At 38.3% G+C, this 20,539-nt stretch overlaps 1 protein-coding gene across 3 annotated transcripts in view; it reads right to left on the bottom strand.

Moving 5' to 3' along the window:
* The window catches only part of LOC123318393 (dynein axonemal heavy chain 8-like), a 1,393,903-nt gene that overhangs the window by 170,090 nt on the left and 1,203,274 nt on the right, over positions 1 to 20,539 (bottom strand). For all 3 annotated transcript variants that reach the window (XM_044905013.1, XM_044905020.1, XM_044905005.1), the window contains one exon: positions 6,096 to 6,294. In XM_044905013.1, the coding sequence (XP_044760948.1) occupies positions 6,096 to 6,294 (199 nt within the window). The remainder of the gene's footprint in view (positions 1 to 6,095; positions 6,295 to 20,539) is intronic.

Consider the following 20,539-nt stretch of genomic DNA (forward strand, 5'->3'; position numbering starts at 1 on the left):
TCACCACGTGACATGGCAATTTCGATAGAAGATCTACAGGGTGATATTTTTTCTGGAACACTGCCACCTGTTCTTCTGCAGAATTTTTTTTTGGTGAGCAACTGTTAATTTGAAGAAATGTAAAAAGAAGCTTTGTTCTTATACTAAACTTTTCGGTCTCTTGTAGTTTTGTCGTATCTACCAACGATTTCGAGAAAAAAAATTTTGAACGATTCTCTCGAAATCCTCGTGAAAATCCAAATTATGATGGGAAGGCCATTTTGTAAGCTGTGGTGAATGAATTCAGTGTCAGTTTTTATGGAAATTTTCCTTATCTGTAGCGATGATTCATAAAGATTCCATAAACTCGTATAATCAACACAAACTTCAACACTCTGTATCTCGAAAACGAAACGTTTGCGACCCCATGTTTATGGGACTTTTTTTCTTAAACTCACTCCCCTTTTCGTTTGTACGTTCAATTTAGGAACACCCTGTATATCCATGACGGCTTATTTCATCATATTGTTTGAAGCAACACGCAACGCTTTTTTCAATCGAGAATGTGCTTGAATTGTAAGGTACGTTCGGAAGTTCTGGAAAAAAAGTGGTGGTTAGCAAGATGCAACATATATCGATCAAATTCTATCAGCCATTATTCGAAGTTTCATGAAAAAATCACCTTAGAGGGCTGTTAGGAAACTGAGGTTACAATGCACGGCTGAAATAACAATTCGTTGTAATTTCATTTATAAATTTATAGATAGCAAAAAAATAAGTACCCAAGTAAAACTGAGCGTATGTGTTGTTTCCACATACAACTTTATATCGAAATGTGTTAAAAAAATTGGGTAGCACAAAACTTCGAAAGAAATTATTTCAATATGGTTCTATTTCCGCTTGAACCATCAACATATTTATATTCTCCTAGTTCCTGGATCCCAACAAACGAGTCAGTATTTGGGACCAATTTATTATTATCATAGACTTACTTCCATTAGTTTTTCAATAAAATTGGGATCCAGTATTTCGGAGAATAAAGAATAGTTGATGTTTTTATGAAAAAACTCTGAAAGGACAATTTGGAGAAGACAATCTGATTGTTTTTCAATTTCCTGCTATCTCATCAATGAACATTTAGATCTGATTCAAGTCAAAAAGTTACATGCGAAAATCGAAATACCTTTGTAGTGCTTGTTTTTTCTAGTCTACTCATTTTTTCCTGATCTTTCCAATTGCTTTAATAAAATTTCGAAATGTTGATATATATGGTTTTGTTTCGACTCGAAACCTACTCATTAATTTCTTTACAGTCGAACTGGGAATAGGACGTTATTATTTTGTAGACTCAACTGTGGACAAAGAATTTACGGACCAAATATTAGGAAAATATCTATGGTGGTCCATAAGTTATGATTAATTAAATGAATGGGGAAAATCAATAAATAAGAAAAGACGATGGACCTATAAAATTAGGTTATTTAGAAAAACCAAGGTCCACGGTGCTATTTAGTCTGTTCCAATGCGCGATCCTCAATGAATCGTCCTGTATATTCTGCATTTCTGAATCAATTCAATGATAATTTCCTGTAAAATTTGATATCACTAGATCTGTAGAGTTCATACGAAATCAGCATCTACGTCTTCCGATGCGGTAGGGTTCTCATCTGTGTGACCATAAACTCTGTGATCCGGGGTTACTTGGGGATATCTCCAGTTCCAGATTTCTCGTTTACAGTGTTTACGCAGAGTTTGTTCATACATACTCGTTGATTAATGTTTGTTTTGAGCAAGAAGTATGTCGATCGAACAGTAAAATTTAAAAGGATTTCATCATGAAACAAAATACTGTTGTATTTTTTTTTATTTTTACATATAAAGTGACATCTTTTTAAAACTTGAGCAGCGATCGAAGCGAATGCTTTTGCCAGCTGGATGCTGGATACACAAATAATGATTGCATTTTTGAAATAATAGAACCCTGACGAAAAACCAAGTATGACTAAGTTTTTGGCATTTTTCACGGAAATTCCGAGGTTTCTAAGAAATAATGATGAGACGACTGAATATCTGGCTTTCAGATTTACGTATAACGACATTAATTATATAACTTTTTGAATAGTGGACGGACCGACCTCCTTTTTATGGCACGGGTAAACCAGTATCCAATATCTGAACATTTCAATTCCATTTATTTTCACAAAACAAATGAAAAATATGGTATCTCGGTTATATAGTTTGCCTTTCTGAATGACCTCAATCATAATTTTCTGTACAATGGGATCCATGTGCTTCATTTCGAATTCAGAAGTTGTATCTAGAAACCCCTGAACCTGTTCGTCGCATTCGTGATTGTTGACATCTGTCAATGCAAAAAATTCGATATCTCGGAAGATGAACATAACATTAATTTCAAATTCGACAGTGATTCAAGAAATCCAAGCAGAAATAACTTCTCTTTACAGTATCAACTTTGGGGCCGCGCGTTGACACCTGTTTTATGTAAAAAATTTGATAGCTCAAAAATGCTGGGATTCATTTCAAATACGAGAATGACATCACGAAACACCGATAGAAACAACTGCCTTCCTTCAGTATAAAAATGGAGGGCCGATAATTGATACCTGTCAATGTTTAAAATTCGATATTTCAAAAAATGAACATGATATTCATTTCAAATTCAGAAGTTATATCAAGAAACAGCAGAGAAAAATTCGGTTCACTGCATTCACTTAGAAGTCGAGGTTATCCCTTGTAAAAGTTACAATATGGAAATCACAAAAGCTGATATGGGATTATCATAATGAAATTTTGAATGTGGCTTGGATAAGCCCAATGGCCCAGATTTCCAGAAGACACAAAAAACTCAGAGGACATCAGTAGAAGATTATACTTTATCGCTCTTCAAGAATCTTGGAACAGCGATAACAAGGTTAGAGGAAATCGCGATCCACTGAAAAACAATACAGCAGAGCCCTTGAAGAAACTTTTCAGATCTACATAAAATCCAGGGAAAATCTAAGAACCTCAATAGTGCAGCGCCGGGAATAAATTTTTCAGAGTCTGGGATGCCCTCCAAAAAAAATTGAAAAAACAACAATTATTATTATCATTACATCCATAATATTATATACTGGTAGGTATATACAGAAAAAACTTTTCACAAAATTGAAAAAAACGACCATTTTTAGGTACCATTACATCCATAATAGTATATACCGGTATATACAGAATAAACTTTAATCTCCTCCTTTGTGGAAATTCCAATATATCACCAACTATGTAACTGCTTATTTTAAGCACTGTGCAACGTAAAGCTGTGCGATTTTACAGCCAATACGGTGAAATCTGTGAATTGAGTCGCACGGCGAATAACCAATAAGATTGGTTCATAGTAGTTACCACGAAAACGAATAGCATCCATAATATTTTGACGTTTTGTAATTGTTGTCAAAAATATCCATTAGCAGCGAAGATGAATTGTGCACACCACCCGATGTAGTTGAGAAGGCGAAAAATGCTTCAAAATTTATTACCCGCAAAATCTCGTGAAAGATAGGAAACAGTTTATCAAAAACTCATGGATTGGAGAAACACAAAATCAATTCATTTTCGGAAAATGGTATGGTAGCATATATTTTGATCTGTTCGAAACAATGAAGCTATCGTCAGTTTTCTTTAATTTATTCAATGCTAAGGTCAACAATCATCATAAACCATGATAACATTAATATTGCGACTTATCCTGAAATGTTGGCACCAATTGGCTCAAGATCGAGTAAATTGGAAAATTCAAGGGGAGGCCTATGTCCAGGAGTGGATACGAACAGGCTGTTGAAGAAGAAGAAGAAGATCCTGAATTGTTGGCTTTTCTAAAAAGAAAATCAGATGTCTTTCTCTAAAACGCTCCAGATAGCACATATTTGCTTACGAAGGTAGATGTACATAAATTATATAAATAAACAGGCAAATATTGATACTTTTTGATTCCAGGTAGTTTTAATTATCGGTATTAGTGTTGCTTGTAGAAAGCAGGTGTTACGCAACTTGAAGCCTTAAGACGTACAGGGTACGGAAAAATGTCTGATAATTCATATTGAAGATTCAAAAACCAAAACGCAAAGTTCATTTGCCGTTTACGAGTTCTTTCATCCGGTTTGTAAAAACTACATCGATCTACGTCCGGCAGAACAGCATGTTCAGACTCTGCCATGTAACATGCCAAAACAAGTGGCAGAATATCTGTGCTTAGAGAATCCCAAGCAATACAAAGGCCATTGCTTCAGTTAGGCGTTATTCTGCCACAAGTCTAGTAGATGCTGGTAGCGATATGATAGCATTGAAGAGACAGCGGTTGGCGGTCATCAGCAGTGTCCTAGAGTTATTTAGACAATTCTATGAAAAACATGACTGCCACCTCATCAAAAATTACAAGTGAAAACAATGATATTATTTTTGTAAAAACAAAAAATTAGACAACCAACCCGCCCTCTCTTGTTATTAATAATTGCACAGTATCAATTAATAATAATTATTACAATTAAAATGTGAACTAAACTATAGGTACTTATTTTAGTTGTATCATGTTTTGTAGTTATTCAATTGATTGATTAAAGATATATTCAATTAATGGAATTCTAAGTTTCATGAGAATGAAAGCGTTCGTAGAAAGAGTATAGTACACAACTCGAGTTGTATGGCAACTAATATGCTCCTTACAACACTTGTTATGTAATATACCTACTATTTAACTTTTTGGTCGGCAACACAATTGAAAGCAAGAACCTTCAGAAAAAATTTTCAAACAAAAAACTACTTAAACAATAATTCGGTGCCCTTGAATTAACTCCCTGGATATTGAAACAACCCCATGCAGAGGAATTTCTGAACAAATCTACTAGTGAATAATATACCCAACAGCCTTCGTGATTAGAATTGATCATCAGACTTTTTACTGAATTTCAAAAGATGATTTCGATGGATAATAGTCCATTTTACTATAATACTCGCCTAAAAATTGGTAAACTGAAATCTGTTAAACACACTTTTTAAACTTTCAGTTCCAATATTTCATTTAGTTAGACATTCATTGATATTATGTACTTCAAATACATAAATATTACAAGTTTCAGTGATTTTCGTCTGTTCCTCGAAATAACCATTATATCCATAAAAGTATATACCGGTATATACCGTATAAACTTTTCAGTTCCCCAAAGTGCACGCAAGGTGTATATATATATATATATATATATATATATATATATATATATATATATATATATATATTCTTTTGAAAAAGAGTGTTACAAACTTTTACAATCTGAAAATAACAATGAAGCGGGTGTAAAGAAATGGAACAAGAGACAGATCCTAAAAACCTGTTTCTCGTTCCAGATCTCAGTGTAAGCAGAGGAAAAATGTCAACGGGGTACCATACATATCTTCGTATGATACATGAAAAAAAAAACTTCTTCCCATTCTTTCTACTATGATGGTTGACGAAGAATAATCTGAAAACAAAAAAGAAAAAAAAAACGAGAGGGGTGTATTGAATTTTATATTACTCATTAAATAATTTTGAAATTAGTAACCCAACTCAAAAAAGAATCGGTAACCGAATGAATACCTTCGAAACCACCCTGAAAACGATATATTCGACAACTCTTTACCAAGTGGTCTATAGTTTCTTCTTCTGCACCACACTCACATCTTGGATTATCAACAGCATTCTACCTAAAGAGTTAATCGATAACCTAAGTAAATGTAAATTGAAACAATTGGTTTTGCTACATAATTTTTATTACTCAGAATAAACACCCTGTATAGGGGTGATAATATGGGAGAAAAACGCTGTCCTTAATCACAAATTGGCCTTTTGTTTGAAAAAATATTTCGAAAATCGGCAACTCTAGGTTAGGTTTTTTCATAAACGGTACATTTTCGCTCAACCTATGTTGGTGTCATTCGATAGTATTTGATCTACTGTATCGTGGTGTGACGTTTGATTCACTAGTTTTGGGACACCCTGTATATTATCCTGATTCTTTTGATATAACTAATGAAGATTCATAAAATTGGATCATATTATGACACAACTGAATATTGAAACCTACCTGAGGGTGCTTCATTGGTAAACTTTATACATAATTGAAGTAAACTTATGGGAAATAGTGGATGTTCTTCTGTTGTTATCCATAATCTAAAATCTGGATTCACGCTGCCGATTCCTTTTTCCAGATCCAAAAACATCACAAGCACTTCATTCATATATTCCAAGGATAAATGACAATTTTGTAACAACGCCCAAAATCCCTAAAAAAGGTTATGTTTTTTGCAATTAAGAACATGGAGAATGAAGAATACAATTCGAGAAAATTGCCTCTCCAGCGCTTATAAATACATTAACTTTTATTCACAAGGAATTATTAGAATATCCGAATCACAGCAGGCATATAAATGTGCCCGAATAATATATTACAAGAAGACATCAACAATTTATGAGATGGAAAAACCCGAAAATTTTTATCTGAGCTTTACTACAAACCTCCAGAATGAAAAAGAGGAAAAGAAAACAGCATAAATGACAGAAAACTGAAATATTCTGTCGAAAAATATGAGGCAATAATAATAATAATAATATTACTAATATTCAATTTCAACACCAAAACATTACAAGTCACGTCAGAAATTTTCAAATTTCATTTTGGAAAAACTCTTCCAGAGAGTGTAAGGTATTTTTAGGTAAAATATTGTTTTTAAATTTCTTTCCGTTCAGCTGCTTTATGACATCAGGAAGTTATTACTATCTTCTACCGAAAGGGGATGCTCATACATGGCAGTGAAACTATACAACAGCCTTCCTAATGATATTATATAAAAGATTTCAGAACCTTCAAAAGAAAAATATTCAATTTTTAACGGATTCGGAACCATATTCTGTGACCGAATTTTTGTTGATTGGGAGCAGTTTGTAGGATTTATATTCTGTTTTCATTGTCATTTATGTATATTTTTTGACTTGTTTGTGTTTCATTCTTGTAATAATTTAACAAAATGAATAAGTTATTGTTGTTATTGTTATTGTAAAATTTTGGGCCCCAGAAATCGACCCCTTGTAAAACGAATTTTCTCTGATGATAAGGGATGGTTAGTTTATCTCTACTCTTTGTAGATGGAACAAACCATGGCATGAGATCTGTTCGAAAGAAACGAGTCGATCAAATTCAAGGCTTATAATATGATAGTTCAACATAATGAATATTCACTTTCAATGGGTCAATTGTTGGTTTGAATATCTGTGGCCACCTCTAATTTTAGTCGCCATTGGAAATAAAACCCCTCAGTCCATAATATTTGAGCTTATCAGTAAGAATACCATGGTTTACAGTTTCGAAAGCCTTCGACGAATCTCGAGAAGCGATCTTAGCTATTCACTTTGAATCAAGTGCGCTATATCCTTCAGCTGCTTCAACAGCAACGTTGTTGTCGATTTTGTGTTTCTGAATCCATGCTGATGGTTGCCAAGAATACAGTTGTCTTCAAAATGCGCAACGAGTGCTATTCTGAATATTTCCTTATTCATTTTCATTCATTCATTCATTCATTGCTGTATCCCGTTGCCGGGAATGAATCTACAAAATGACGAAAAAAGGGAAATAACAAAAAGAAAAGAAAAAAAAGGAAAAAAAGGTGCGAACCGAGGTGCGAACAGACTTATAATCTTTCAGGGCTAATTGCGACTGTGTGCTCTCCTGTGACTGTAGAGACCCAACCGTGACCTACATATACTACCACACTCCGGGCATGGATAGTCACCAACCAGATCTGGCCGCCGCTGTATCCTTCTCGAGTCTCCATTATAACTGTGTACCAAAGACCTCCACTGTGACCCATTTTTTCATTCCGAGTCAATCGCTTGACAGGAGAAGACGTGCTACAGTGCTCCTAGTGCTATAAAAGAGAAAGCGGACGAGAAAGTCACAGTGCCGTAAAAGTGAAAGCGGAGGTGAAAGTGCCCACTAACCAAGCTACGGAATATTTGATTCCGTCTGTGAAGTTGTGTAGGTTCTATATTTGTTATCGGAATTTTAATTCGTTAAAATTTTCAAAGTTGGTGTTCATCCTAAGTGTCCAGAGAATTTTCTCGTTGGTACTGCAGAAAACATCAGGTGAGCTTATTTTTCGTATCTTTCTTTCTGATTATTCTCATAGCGTAGAGAATTTTTGATGAGCCGTTTTGTTTTTATGCATGAGATACATTTTTCTTTTGTCTTGAAAAATTTTATTTCCAATTTCTTTGAGTAGCGAAGTAATTATTAATTAGATTCTAAAATGTCTGACCATTCGGACTGCGAGTCCGTAATGGAAGAAGACGCGCCAGAAATCGCTAATGTCGTGTCCGAACACGATATTTTGAGAGAGGAGAACGCAAGTTTGAAAGCGAGGGTGAATGAGTTAGATAGATGCGTATCTAGCTTAGTTGCTGAGATTAAAAATCTCAGGGAGAGGCTCGAGTTGCAGGAGGGAAATAAGGAAAGTCCTTACTCCAAAGCACTCAAGAAGAACATTATTTTGAAAAATGTCCAAGAAGTGAACTTACCGGTTCAAAAACAGAAGATGGAGGTGGTCAAAACCCCTCAAACCAAAATTTCCCCACCCGCCAAAAGAGTGAGAAAGGATAGCTCCTCGTCAAATGAAGAGGCAAACAAGAAAAGAGTCTTGGAAACCCCAGCCCAAGAGAAAACCACTCCAGTGGAGAGAAAAGAAAAAATCCCCCCAGTTACCCTGAGGGGTACGTCCGAATGGACGTCAATTTCCAACGCGTTAATGCGAAACGGAATAAATTACAGCAGAGCGACTACTGTGAAGGACGGAATTAGGGTCGTTCCACAAACCGCGGAAGACCACAGAAGAATGACGGACTTCCTTCATAAAATAAATAGGGAGTTTTACACTCTTCAACGGGAGGAAGAAAAGAAAATCTATGCGGTAGTGAGATATCTACCGCTGGATGCAGATATCCCGACGATCCTTGACGACCTCAAGGATCAAGGGATCGTCGATGCTGAGGTCATAAGAATGACCTCAAATATAACTAAGAGGCCGATGCCCTTATTGCTGGTTAAAACCCAGAATAAGGGTATCTTCGAGGTGAGAAGGCTCTACAACATGAACTGTGTTGTTGAACCTAAGAGAAGGACGACCGGGCCTGGACAATGTTACCGCTGTCAGCGATATGGACATGCCCAAAGTAAGTGCACTTTTCCATGGAGGTGCGTGAAATGCTCCGGTAATCACAGCTCCAAGGAGTGTACGCTCACCAGGGAGAACGAGGAGCGAAATGCCTCTTGTGTTCTCTGTGGAGAGCAAGGACATCCAGCCAGCTACAAGGGATGTAGCGAATGGAAATTGGTCACTAAAAAGACCAAGAGATCGCCAAGATCGAACCAGACCAGCTCGAGGCCAACACAAAATACACCGAGGCCATCCCCAAACTCTTCGGAAGTGAAGAAACCCCAGGAAACTGCAACCGAAGCAGTCAAAGAGACGAAGAAACCAGAGAAAAAGACGGAAAAGGCAAAAACCGTCAAAAAAGCCGAAACCAGAAAAGGAATTTCTGGAATCACTGAGGAACTGGATAAGTTCACGAAAAACCTCCTCAGCACGATGATGCAGAATCTGGAGAAAGAGATTGAGAAGAAGATGCAGCAAATTATTAAGAATATTTAATGGCTGACACGACGATAAAGAACAATCTCATAATCGTCTCTTGGAACGTCGAAGGATTGAGAGCCCGCAGATCAGAATTCGAAGAACTGATTGAAGAGAAGAGACCGGATGTCATAGCTCTTCAAGAAACGAGACTTAACCCCAACGTTCGGATAGCATTTCCCAATTACGATATTTACAGAAATGATAGACCTAACAGCACAGGTGGCGTTGCTATACTGGCTAGAAGGAATATGGATTACCATTTCGACCAAATATTCAATGGACAAGAAGTAGAAGCAATATCGATTATTGTGAATACTAATCGAGGGCAAGTGAAGATTATTTCAACTTATAAATCACCGGATAAGGACATGCTGGAAGAGGATCTAAAAATGCTACTAGAAGGAAGACACCCGAAAATCATAATTGGTGATCTTAACTGCAAATCGCAGGAATGGAACAGTAGGGTGGAAAATACAAACGGGAGAAGACTGAAGATTTATGCTGAAAAACTTAATGCAGTTGTGATAGGACCTGATATACCGACCTACATACCAAGAGTAAATGGACTACCCGATGTACTGGACATTGTCGTAATGAAAGACATCACTGAAGAAATCAGCATTGATACAATAGAAGACGGAACTTCAGACCACAATCCCATAGAATTCATAGTGGGACATGGCCCAAGAAACGAAGAAGAGACACAAACCAAGGAACGCACAGACTGGGAGAAATATAAGAATTTACTTCAGGAGAAAATCAGGGAAATTCCCCAAATAAACACCCAGGATGAATTAGATGAAGCAGTTGAAAAATTGGAAAATCATATAAAAGAAGCCTATGAAGAAAGCACCAAGAGAATAAGGAAACCAATTCCGAAACATTCACATGGAGATACGCCAAGGGATATAAAGGAACTTATAAAAAAGAACAGAAGACTCAGGAAAATCTACAGAACAACAAAAAGAGAAGAAGACAAGAAGAAACTGAATAAGCATAGTCAGATATTGAAAAATGCTTTAACAGAACTGCGTAATAACAGATGGCACCAGAGATTAAGGGAACTGAATACAATAGATCACTCGGCTTGGAAAATGCAAAAACGCTTACGACGAGAACAGACAGTTATACCTCCACTGCATGGAGCAAACGGAATGGTATATACGAGACTTGAAAAAGCCGAAGCACTTGCCGACACAATTGAGAGAGAAGCCAGAATAAATTACAGAAATGATGATGACAATGAAGATCTAGAAGAAGAAGTGGAGGCAAACGAAGAACTGATGATGGAACCACCGGAAACCGAAATCATTCCAAAACCGGCTTCACCAACAGAAATCAAAGAGATCATAATGAAACTGAAAAACCGGAAAGCACCGGGAGAAGATAGGATAACGAATTATATGTTGAAGAAATTGCCTAGAAAAGGAATAGCAGCCTTGACGAATATAACAAACGGAGTGATGAGGACCGAATACTACCCAAAGAGATGGAAAACTGCAGAAATGATAGTTTTCAACAAGCCTGGAAAGGAACGGAAATTTCCTCAAAATTATAGACCAATCAGCCTACTATCAGCACTAGGAAAAGTCGTCGAGAGGGTTATCGCCAAAAGGCTGAATGAGGAAACAGAAATGTTGAAGATAATCCCACCCGAACAATTTGGATTTCGACGAGAACACTCGACTGAACTCCAATTACTACGGCTCATAGAATACGTCACCGAAGGAATGCAGACCAAACAGGCCACAGGATTAGTTCTGATGGATATCGAGAGAGCTTTTGATAGAGTATGGCACGAAGGCCTAATCTACAAGATGAAAAGAGCAGGATATTCGACCAAGCTATGCAAGATTATAAGGAATTATCTGAGGAATAGAAACTTTTATGTGAAGATAGATGGAGCAACCTCTCAAACCAGACAATTGGAAGCGGGAGTGCCTCAAGGATCGGTACTTGGACCTCTGCTTTACGTAATATACGTTTATGATATCCCGAAGAATGCTAGGAATATGCTCACCTTGTACGCAGATGACACAGGAATAGCGTTCAGACATCGACGCCCATAGATCATACACCGGAGACTGCAGGAAGCCATAGATGAATTACTCAAATGGTGCATCAAATGGAATATCCAAATCAATGGAAGAAAGACTCAAGCAATATTACTGCAAAAGAGAAGATTGAGGATGGAAGAAAACCTTGAAGTTGATGGACAAGAGGTTGAATGGAAAAATGAAGCAACATACCTAGGAGTGACGCTTGACAGAGGACTTACATGGAAAAACCACATCAAATGTGCTGTTGATAAAACAAAAGCCGCAATGAGTAAACTTTATCCACTCATAGGCAGAAGAAGTCATATGAATAAGAACATCAAGTTGACGATGATTAAAACTATTGCGCGACCACAACTCACATATGGATCGGCGGCATGGGGCTTCGCAGCCAAGACCCACATCAAGAGAATACAGGCCACTGAGAATAAACTCCTTAGAATGGCGATGGACGTACCCTGGTTTGTTAGGAACAAACAAATCTACAAGGACTTGGAATGGGAACCAGTTACAGAATTTATGAAGAGAAAGGCGGAAAGGATATTCGACAAAGCCAAACAACATCCAAATGAGGAACTACGAAGATTAGTCGACTACGATCCAACAGAAGAAGCTAGAAGGTCAAGAACCTACCACCGAAGACCGAGAGATCAGTTAAGGATTTAAATGTAACCAAAGAAGAGCTTAACCTATAAAAGCTATAGGCAGCATACAACTATCAACACGACTATGATCGTGTGAGAGTCCAGAAACCATAAGAGTCAACTGGTTAATAGGCAAAATGCCCGGAACCTATGAAGAAGCAGTTAAGGGTTTTTAGTGGGTCTCGAGCTCAGAGAGTGAGAATCCCCACACTGTTCCCCCTCAGCAGAGGGTGTGTTCGTCTGTTTGCAGATTTTCCCCCTGCTACACCAAAAAAAAAAAAAAAAAAAAACTGTGACCTGTCTAACGCTAGTTGTTCCCAGTTATGATTGGCATTAACTGATTTTAGGGATTGATGTAGTGTATCTTTAAACCGCTTGTACTGGCCACCTGGTTTCCGGGCTTCCTCAGGGAATTCGCCATAAAGAGCTATTTTGGGGAGTCTTGTGTCTTGAATCCTCAGAATGTGGCCGCTCCATCTGAGTCAGGCCCTCGTTATTTGAGCCTCAATTGTTGTACAACTCGCGCGTTGCAAGACTTCTGCATTCAAAACTTTGTGGAACCATCTGATGTGCATTATCTGTCTTAGATGACGTTGTTGCGTTTGTTCAAGCTGTTTAATATGTCGCCTGTAGGGCGTCCAGCTTTCGCTTCCGTAAAGGAGCGTTGGGAGGAACACTGCTTTGTAAACTGCTGTCTTGGTCTTCAGATTGAGGTCGTGATTTTGAAACACTCTATCCTTTAGCTTCCAGAATGCCCGTGATGCCGAATTGATACGGTTGTGTATTTCCGTGTCAAGTTTAGCCCTAGTATTTGTGAAGCTTCCCAAGTATTTGAACTGCTCGACCTGCTCTATAGTATCATTCTCCAGGCTGATATCTGTTGGAAGGCTTTCTGGCGGACTTACCAGGATTTTGGTTTTGTCGATATTGAGTCTAAGGCCTAAAGCTTCGTATATATGTTTATAGGTGTCCAATATTGTCTGTAGATCCTCCGAGCTGCTAGCGATAAGTGAACAGTCGTCTGCATATTGAAGTTCAGTGATAAACTTGGTACTGGATTTCGCTCTGAGGCGCTTAAGATATTTCTTCAAGAATTTTCGACAAAGTCGGTAAAACCGAAATCGGACGGTAATTCGACTATCATCGCCCTTCTTGTAAATTGGCAATACTATAGAAGTCTTAAGTGCTTCTGGAAAGTGACCTTCAGAAAGACACTTACTAAAAATTATGGCTAGTGGTTCTGCAATTTCAATACAGATAGATTTTATGAATGTGGTTGTTAGACCATATACCGGGTGTCCCAGAGCTTTTAGGCCAGCAGATATCTCAGTTACCTGCGGAAAAAAAAATTGAAAAAAATACTTGTCGTAGGAGACCATACGCTCTTTCATGCAGCATAGCAAAATCCACCCCCTGACAAACAACCCCTGAGAAACAACCCCTAACTTTTGTTTCTCAAATGGCACCCCCATGTTTGTTTGGCTTCAACTGACAGCTCTTTTTAATTCTCAATCAATAATATATCATAATATGTAGTTGTAAAGATAGTCACTCGATAAAATTGAATTCGTTAGTGGGTACTGTTAATTGGACTGATCGAATTAGTCCACATTGTAGAGACAAGAAAAAGTGGATGTTGAAAAAAAAGAGTCAATAAAATGTTAGAACTTTTTGTGCTTTTTTTTTATTCCTACGGTATCTGGATGACAAATTGGTATCAGTGTGATATTTTTGTTGTATATCAAAATGCCTTTTACCTTCACTCCCAACGAATACGTTGATATGCTGTTAATTTTTGGTGAATGCCGAAAGAATAAACGTGCTGCGGAGAGGCTGTATGAGCAGCGCTTTCCTGATCGTCGACAACCAGGTCGCAATACGTTTTCGTATGTAGAAAATACCATGCGAAGAGGATCATTTCCCGGAAAAACAGATCAAGCACATCCTACTCCTGTGCGAACTGAGGAAAATTGCATAAATGTGTTGGCCTACGCCGAAGCACATCCTCATATTTCGGTTAGTGCATTGGCGGTGGAGGTTGGGATCAGTAAGTCGTCTGTGCAACGAATTTTCAAACAGTACAGATATCATCCCTTTAAAATACATTTACACCAAGGACTCAGACCTACAGATTTCGAAAGACGACTGGCATTTATTGCTCACATGCAAGTGTTCATCCACGACAATCCCAACTTCCTCAATCAAATCTTGTGGAGTGACGAATCCCGCTTCCATAATAATGGTACTGTTAACCGACATAACATGCACTATTGGTCACAGGACAACCCTCACTGGATTAGAGAAACCAATTTCCAAACAATGTGGGGTGTGAACGTGTGGTGTGGTTTACATAATGGACGACTCATCGGCCCTCATTTTTTCCAAGACACTTTGACGGGCCACCGATATCTACATTTCTTGGAAAATGGCATGCCTGCACTACTAGACGATATTCCAATTGAAGAACGACAACAAATGTGGTGGCAACAAGATGGTGCTCCTGCACATAACCATAACATAGTTACGACATTCCTCCATACTACTTTTCAAGACCGTTGGATTGGAAATGGTGGACCTGTGCGATGGCCTGCACGTTCTCCAGATCTCACGCCACTGGACTTTTTCCTATGGGGATATTTGAAACGAGTTGTCTTCGAAACTCCACCAACAAATATTGAAGATTTAACCCAGAAAATTTCAGAGGCTTGTAATACCGTTACTCCGGAAATGATTCGAGCTTCCTGTACTCGCGCGCTGATTCGGCGACTTGAAGCATGTGTGGCAAGTGCTGGCCAACATTTTGAACATTTTCTTTAGTATAATGTTGCAGTAACAATACAGCTGAGCGTATAAATTCGTATTTCATTTGTATTTTTATTTTCCATAATTCTGCATGCCATTCTAGCTACCATGATACATCATTGAATGAGAAATGAAAAAAACTGTAAGTTGAAGCACAACAAACATGGGGGTGCCATTTGAAAAACAAAAGTTAGGGGTGGTTTCTCGGGGGTTGTTTGTCCTACGACAAGTATTTTTTTCAATTTTTTTTTTTCCGCAGGTAACTGAGATATTTGCTGGCCTAAAAGCTCTGGGACAGCCGGTATATCCGGTGTTCCTTTGCCTCCTGTAGAATACTTATTATCTCTAATTCTGTTATTCGTTGAAATTCTACCAATTCACATCTTTTAAGATTTTTCTGCCCTAATAACTTAATAGCTTTACTCCTGAAATTTTAAGGAATCTTCAACATCTGCTCATCCACAGAAGAGAAATATCGATTGAAGGCGTCAGCGTCAGCGCCTAATATACTGTTAGATTGGATATTCTTATTTCTTGCAGTTTCTCTTTCGATAATAGACCATATTGTTTTCGTTTTTTGTTTGAATTTTTTATGAGTTCTTCATTTCGTTGTTTCTTGGTGTTTTCCAAACACTTTTTCAGTTCTTCCTTGAACAGTTTATACTCTCTGAGTAGTCTGAGTGTTTCTTTAGATCTAGACACTCTGAATGTGGTGTACAGTATGTCTAGTTTATTTCTGTTTTTTTATTTCATTATTATTTTCAACGATATACTTATTTTTGTTTTTATACATAAATCTTTTTTTCAGAAAACTAAACCTCGAAAAAAGTTTCTTAGCTCATTGAAGAAAACTTGAAAACTTTCTTCCCCCACTTGAGGGGTGCGTATATTTTTCCAGTTAATTGAATTTAGTTTGAGTTCAATAATATTTATTTCTTGATTTGTGATTTTCCTGTAGGTCTTGTTACACTCATTTAAGGATGGAGTTTTTTTTCAGATATGAATGATATAATCTGCGCCACATGATCTACCATGTGCAAATTCGAAGTATACTTCTATTACTGGGATTGAAGTTGCAGACAACGTTATCAACACAAGTCGATGTGTCGGCAGTTATTCTTGATTTATGGTGACCATTGCAGCATCAGAATGAATTCAATAATTTATTGTTCTCTTTAATTTCATTCAACATATTAACGTTGAAATCACCGCAAATAATCCATTTATATGTTGAGTATTCTCTGTGAACAGAGAATCATTATGAATGATGATAATTTCAAAAACTTGTTCTAACGGTCAATCGGTGTATAGATTCCGACGGGTGCGGTTGTTCTTGGGAGTGTTTTCACACTGTTCAATTTATACTTTCGCTTTATTCATGTGCATTAGTAAATAGGAGTCAGTCTCACGTAAGAAATATTGTACCATCACACCTAATGTCTGTATTTTGAGACTTTCTGCTAGGGTATATTTGTTTATGTTTACCTAATTTGGGATCAATTTCGCTTGCTGAGCGGAATCAGGCGCTTAGGTTGAATTGTATGTTGCGCCTGCCTTTGTTTCCGTATCCGTATACGTACGCGTATCATAACCTTCTTTGTCTTAATCCATCCGGTCCTGTGTGCGTATTACCGAACTACTTGCACTATTGTTCTCGGTGAAATATCGTCTGTCCCTGAGACTTTTTGATCCACTTTCCTTTCTTCCTGTTGTTCGTGGCCTTCCTGTTGTGTGAAGTCTTCTGTACAGGCCCACAGGAGTGAAGCGTGTAATACCTATACCTTTTCCTTAGTAAAAATACATATTTCATTCGAATCATGCCTACTCAATGCGCTATTTGCGACGGAACTGTCTTGGATACTGATCAGCCGCAATGTGCTGGTTGTCGCAAAGTTTTTCATCTTGAATGTGTTAACATATCTGTTGAAGATTTGAAGTTTATTAGGGAAACTAATGCCAAATGGAATTGCGGAGGCTGTGATTCTCGTGAGAGATCTTTGCGCAGTAAATCCCAGTCATCAAGTAGTGAGCATATTACTATGGAACATTTTAACTTGTTGATGAGTAAGATCTCCTCCATAGCTGTTGATCTTAAATCAATTAAAAACGATCAGTCAACTATTGTTGCGGAGCTGAGTAAATGTCGTGAAACACTTGAGGTTCACACCCAAATACTTAGTGGCCACTCCAATTCCCTAGCTGCTTGTGAGGAGAAGATAAATAAGTTGGAGACATCTCAGGCCACACTCGTTTCAGATTTTTCTGAAGTCTTAAAAGATGTTGAAGTTCTAAGAGCTAATACTTCATGTTCTGGCCAAATAAATACCAATGAAATTATTGAGCGCACCAAGCGATCCTTCAATATAATTATAAAGAATGTCCCTGAGTCAACCTCATCTAGCGATTCAGTAGTCGCCTCTGGAATTTTGAAGCATGTGGATCATGAGACACCGAACTCTATTGTTAGGACGGCACGACTGGGAAGGGCAAACCCATCTAGGCCTCGTATGTTAAGAGTAACTATGTCTAACCCTGCCGTTGTGAGTTCTTTATTGCGCAATAAAAAGTCTCTACAATGTGAGGAATCTTGCAGAAACTTCATACTCACCGACGATAAAACCCCCGAACAAGAAGAAAGCATCAGGTGAAAAAATCTCACTATTAAGTATATTCGGGGGGAACCAGTCATTGTACACACACACAACGCTACCAGTTCAAAAAACTGACCAACTTCAACGAATGGTGTCTGGTGTATTCTAACGTCCAATCCCTCTGCTCTAAGTATCGTGAGCTTCTAATCTTTGTGCAGGTATCCAATCCCAGTATTATTCTTCTTTCTGAAACGTGGCTTCACCCGGGTATTCTTGACTCGGTTGTGCAGATTCCTAATTATGTCCTGTATCGTAGTGACAGTGTAACCACCCTTGGCTACGGAGGTGTCTGTATTTATGTCAAGAAAAGTATCGTTTGCGCATCCACCATTTCTACTTCATCTATTGCAACACCCGGAATCGATAATTTATTCATGGAAATTGGGTTTAATGATTTTAAGCTCACTATTGGATGTGTCTACAGACCAAGAGCATGTATTCATGATGCTATTCTCATAGGTGATCTACAACAACTATCTGATAGAGAAAACACATTCATTGCGGGCGATTTTAACTTGCCGGACATTTCTTGGCCGCTGTTGCACTTGCCACCATCTAGTTTACCCTCTTTACCTTTTGCACGAATGTTTTTGGATTCCAGTCTCTTGCAACTTATTGATAAACCCACAAGATATCGTCCTAATCAGACGCCCTCTTTGCTCGATCTCTTTTTAACAAACGATCCTGACCTCTCTGCTGAAATTGAGTATCTGCCGCCATTTGGTAGGTCGGATCACATCACTTTGAAATCAAAGATTCAGTTTTATACAACCTCTAGGTTCACTATTCTTAGAAAGAAAATAGATGTGGTGAATTATGCTAAAGTCAATGAAAGTATTTCCAGTATTCGGTGGGCGGATCATTTCGAAGACCAGAACGTGGAGGAAATGTGGAAATTTTTGGTTGATGTTGTCGAGACGGCAATCAGGGAGAACAAAACATCTAAATTTATTGAGGTCAACCCGATTAAACCTTGGATAGATGACAACCTGCGTGGTATGATACGACACAAGCGCAGACTGTGGCGGAGGTATACCAGGCGCAGACGGGTCGAGGATTTCGCTAAACACCGCAATTTTTCCAACCGTTTATCAACAGCAATTGATAATTCAAAGAAAGAGTTTGAGACTAATGTAGTTTTCTCTAACAACAAGAAAATTTTTTTTAAATATGTGCGATCCTTTCTTAAGACGAGGACATCAATTCCGATGGTTAGAGGAAGCTCAGGCGCGATGTGTAATAACTTCAGACAGTCAGCTGAGGCTTTGGCCGAATCTTTTGCTTCATCATTCACTGCTGAGCCTGCTGGACCACTACCAACAGTTAAATGTGATCGCTGTCAAGTCGAGGTAAATGAGGTGCAGTTTTCACCCGAATTGGTAATGAAGCAACTCGAAGCATTAAAAACTGACTCCTCACCTGGTGCTGATGGAGTGTCCGCTAGAGTTCTGAAATACTGTGCCAATTCATTGTGTGTCCCGTTAGCTATGATATTCTCTGAGTCTTTCCGATCGCACACTTTGCCCTCTTCGTGGTTACAGGCATCAGTGACACCTGTCTTCAAAAGAGGAGATAAGCTGTGTCCTGACAACTATCGCCCCATTAGTCTGACATCAATTGCTTCTAAAGTTTGTGAACGCATTATATTGGAAGAAATGACCAAGTTCCTACTTTCAAATACAATAATCCCTTCGAACCAGCATGGATTTTTGCCCGGTCGCTCAGTTCTCACAAACCTTCTGGAGTGTATTAACGATTGGACGAAGGCCTTTGATATGGACATTCCTGTTGATGTCGTTTACCTAGACTATTCGAGAGCATTCGACCGTGTTCCCCACCGTCGCCTTCTCTCCAAGCTGGAGCATTTCGGAGTGAGAGGAGATCTTCTGCTTTGGATTGAGGCCTTCTTAAAAAATAGGCAATTTTCTGTTAGGGTATCAAATGTCACATCAACACCAAGACCCGTCACTAGTGGTATCCCTCAGGGGTCTGTTTTGGGACCCTTGCTCTTTTTGATTTATACAGCTGATCTGCCCCGCATATTGCGTTCGTCATGCTCTCAGTTCGCTGATGATACCAAAATATATAATAATGCAATCTCTAATTCAGCATTGCTTCAATCAGATCTCGATTCGCTGTCTGATTGGTTGATTCCGCTGAATCTAGAGAAGTGTTGCGTTCTTCACATTGGAAAGAAAAATCCAGGACATCCATATTTCCTGTGTGGCCATCGACTCAGTCCGACAGATTGTCATGAAGATCTTGGACTGACCGTTACTTCGGATTTGAGTTGGTCAAAGCACGTGAAAAAGATTACGGCCAGGGCAAGAAGCCTCATATTCACGATTTCCAAGTCTTTTCGTGGTTGTTCACCTGCTGTTTGTTCTAAGATTTATACGACTTATATACGCCCTATTCTTGAGTTCGCCGGACCAGCTTGGTGTCCCAATCTCAAGTCTGATATTGAACAATTGGAGGGAGTTCAGAGATGGGCGACTCGTATACCGTATGGTACACTGCGCCCCAGTTACGAGGGAGAATGAAAATTTTTGGAATAACATCCTTCCAAGATCGTCGTCTGAGGGGTGACCTCATCGTGACCTTCAGAATACTGAATAAGACCTTCGGCACCGATTTATCATCCTTCTTCGTTTACAACAGAAATAACTTGAGGGGCCATGCGTATAAG

The sequence above is a fragment of the Coccinella septempunctata genome, chromosome 1 (genome assembly GCF_907165205.1).
Source record: "Coccinella septempunctata chromosome 1, icCocSept1.1, whole genome shotgun sequence".
Lineage (NCBI taxonomy): Eukaryota > Metazoa > Arthropoda > Insecta > Coleoptera > Coccinellidae > Coccinella > Coccinella septempunctata.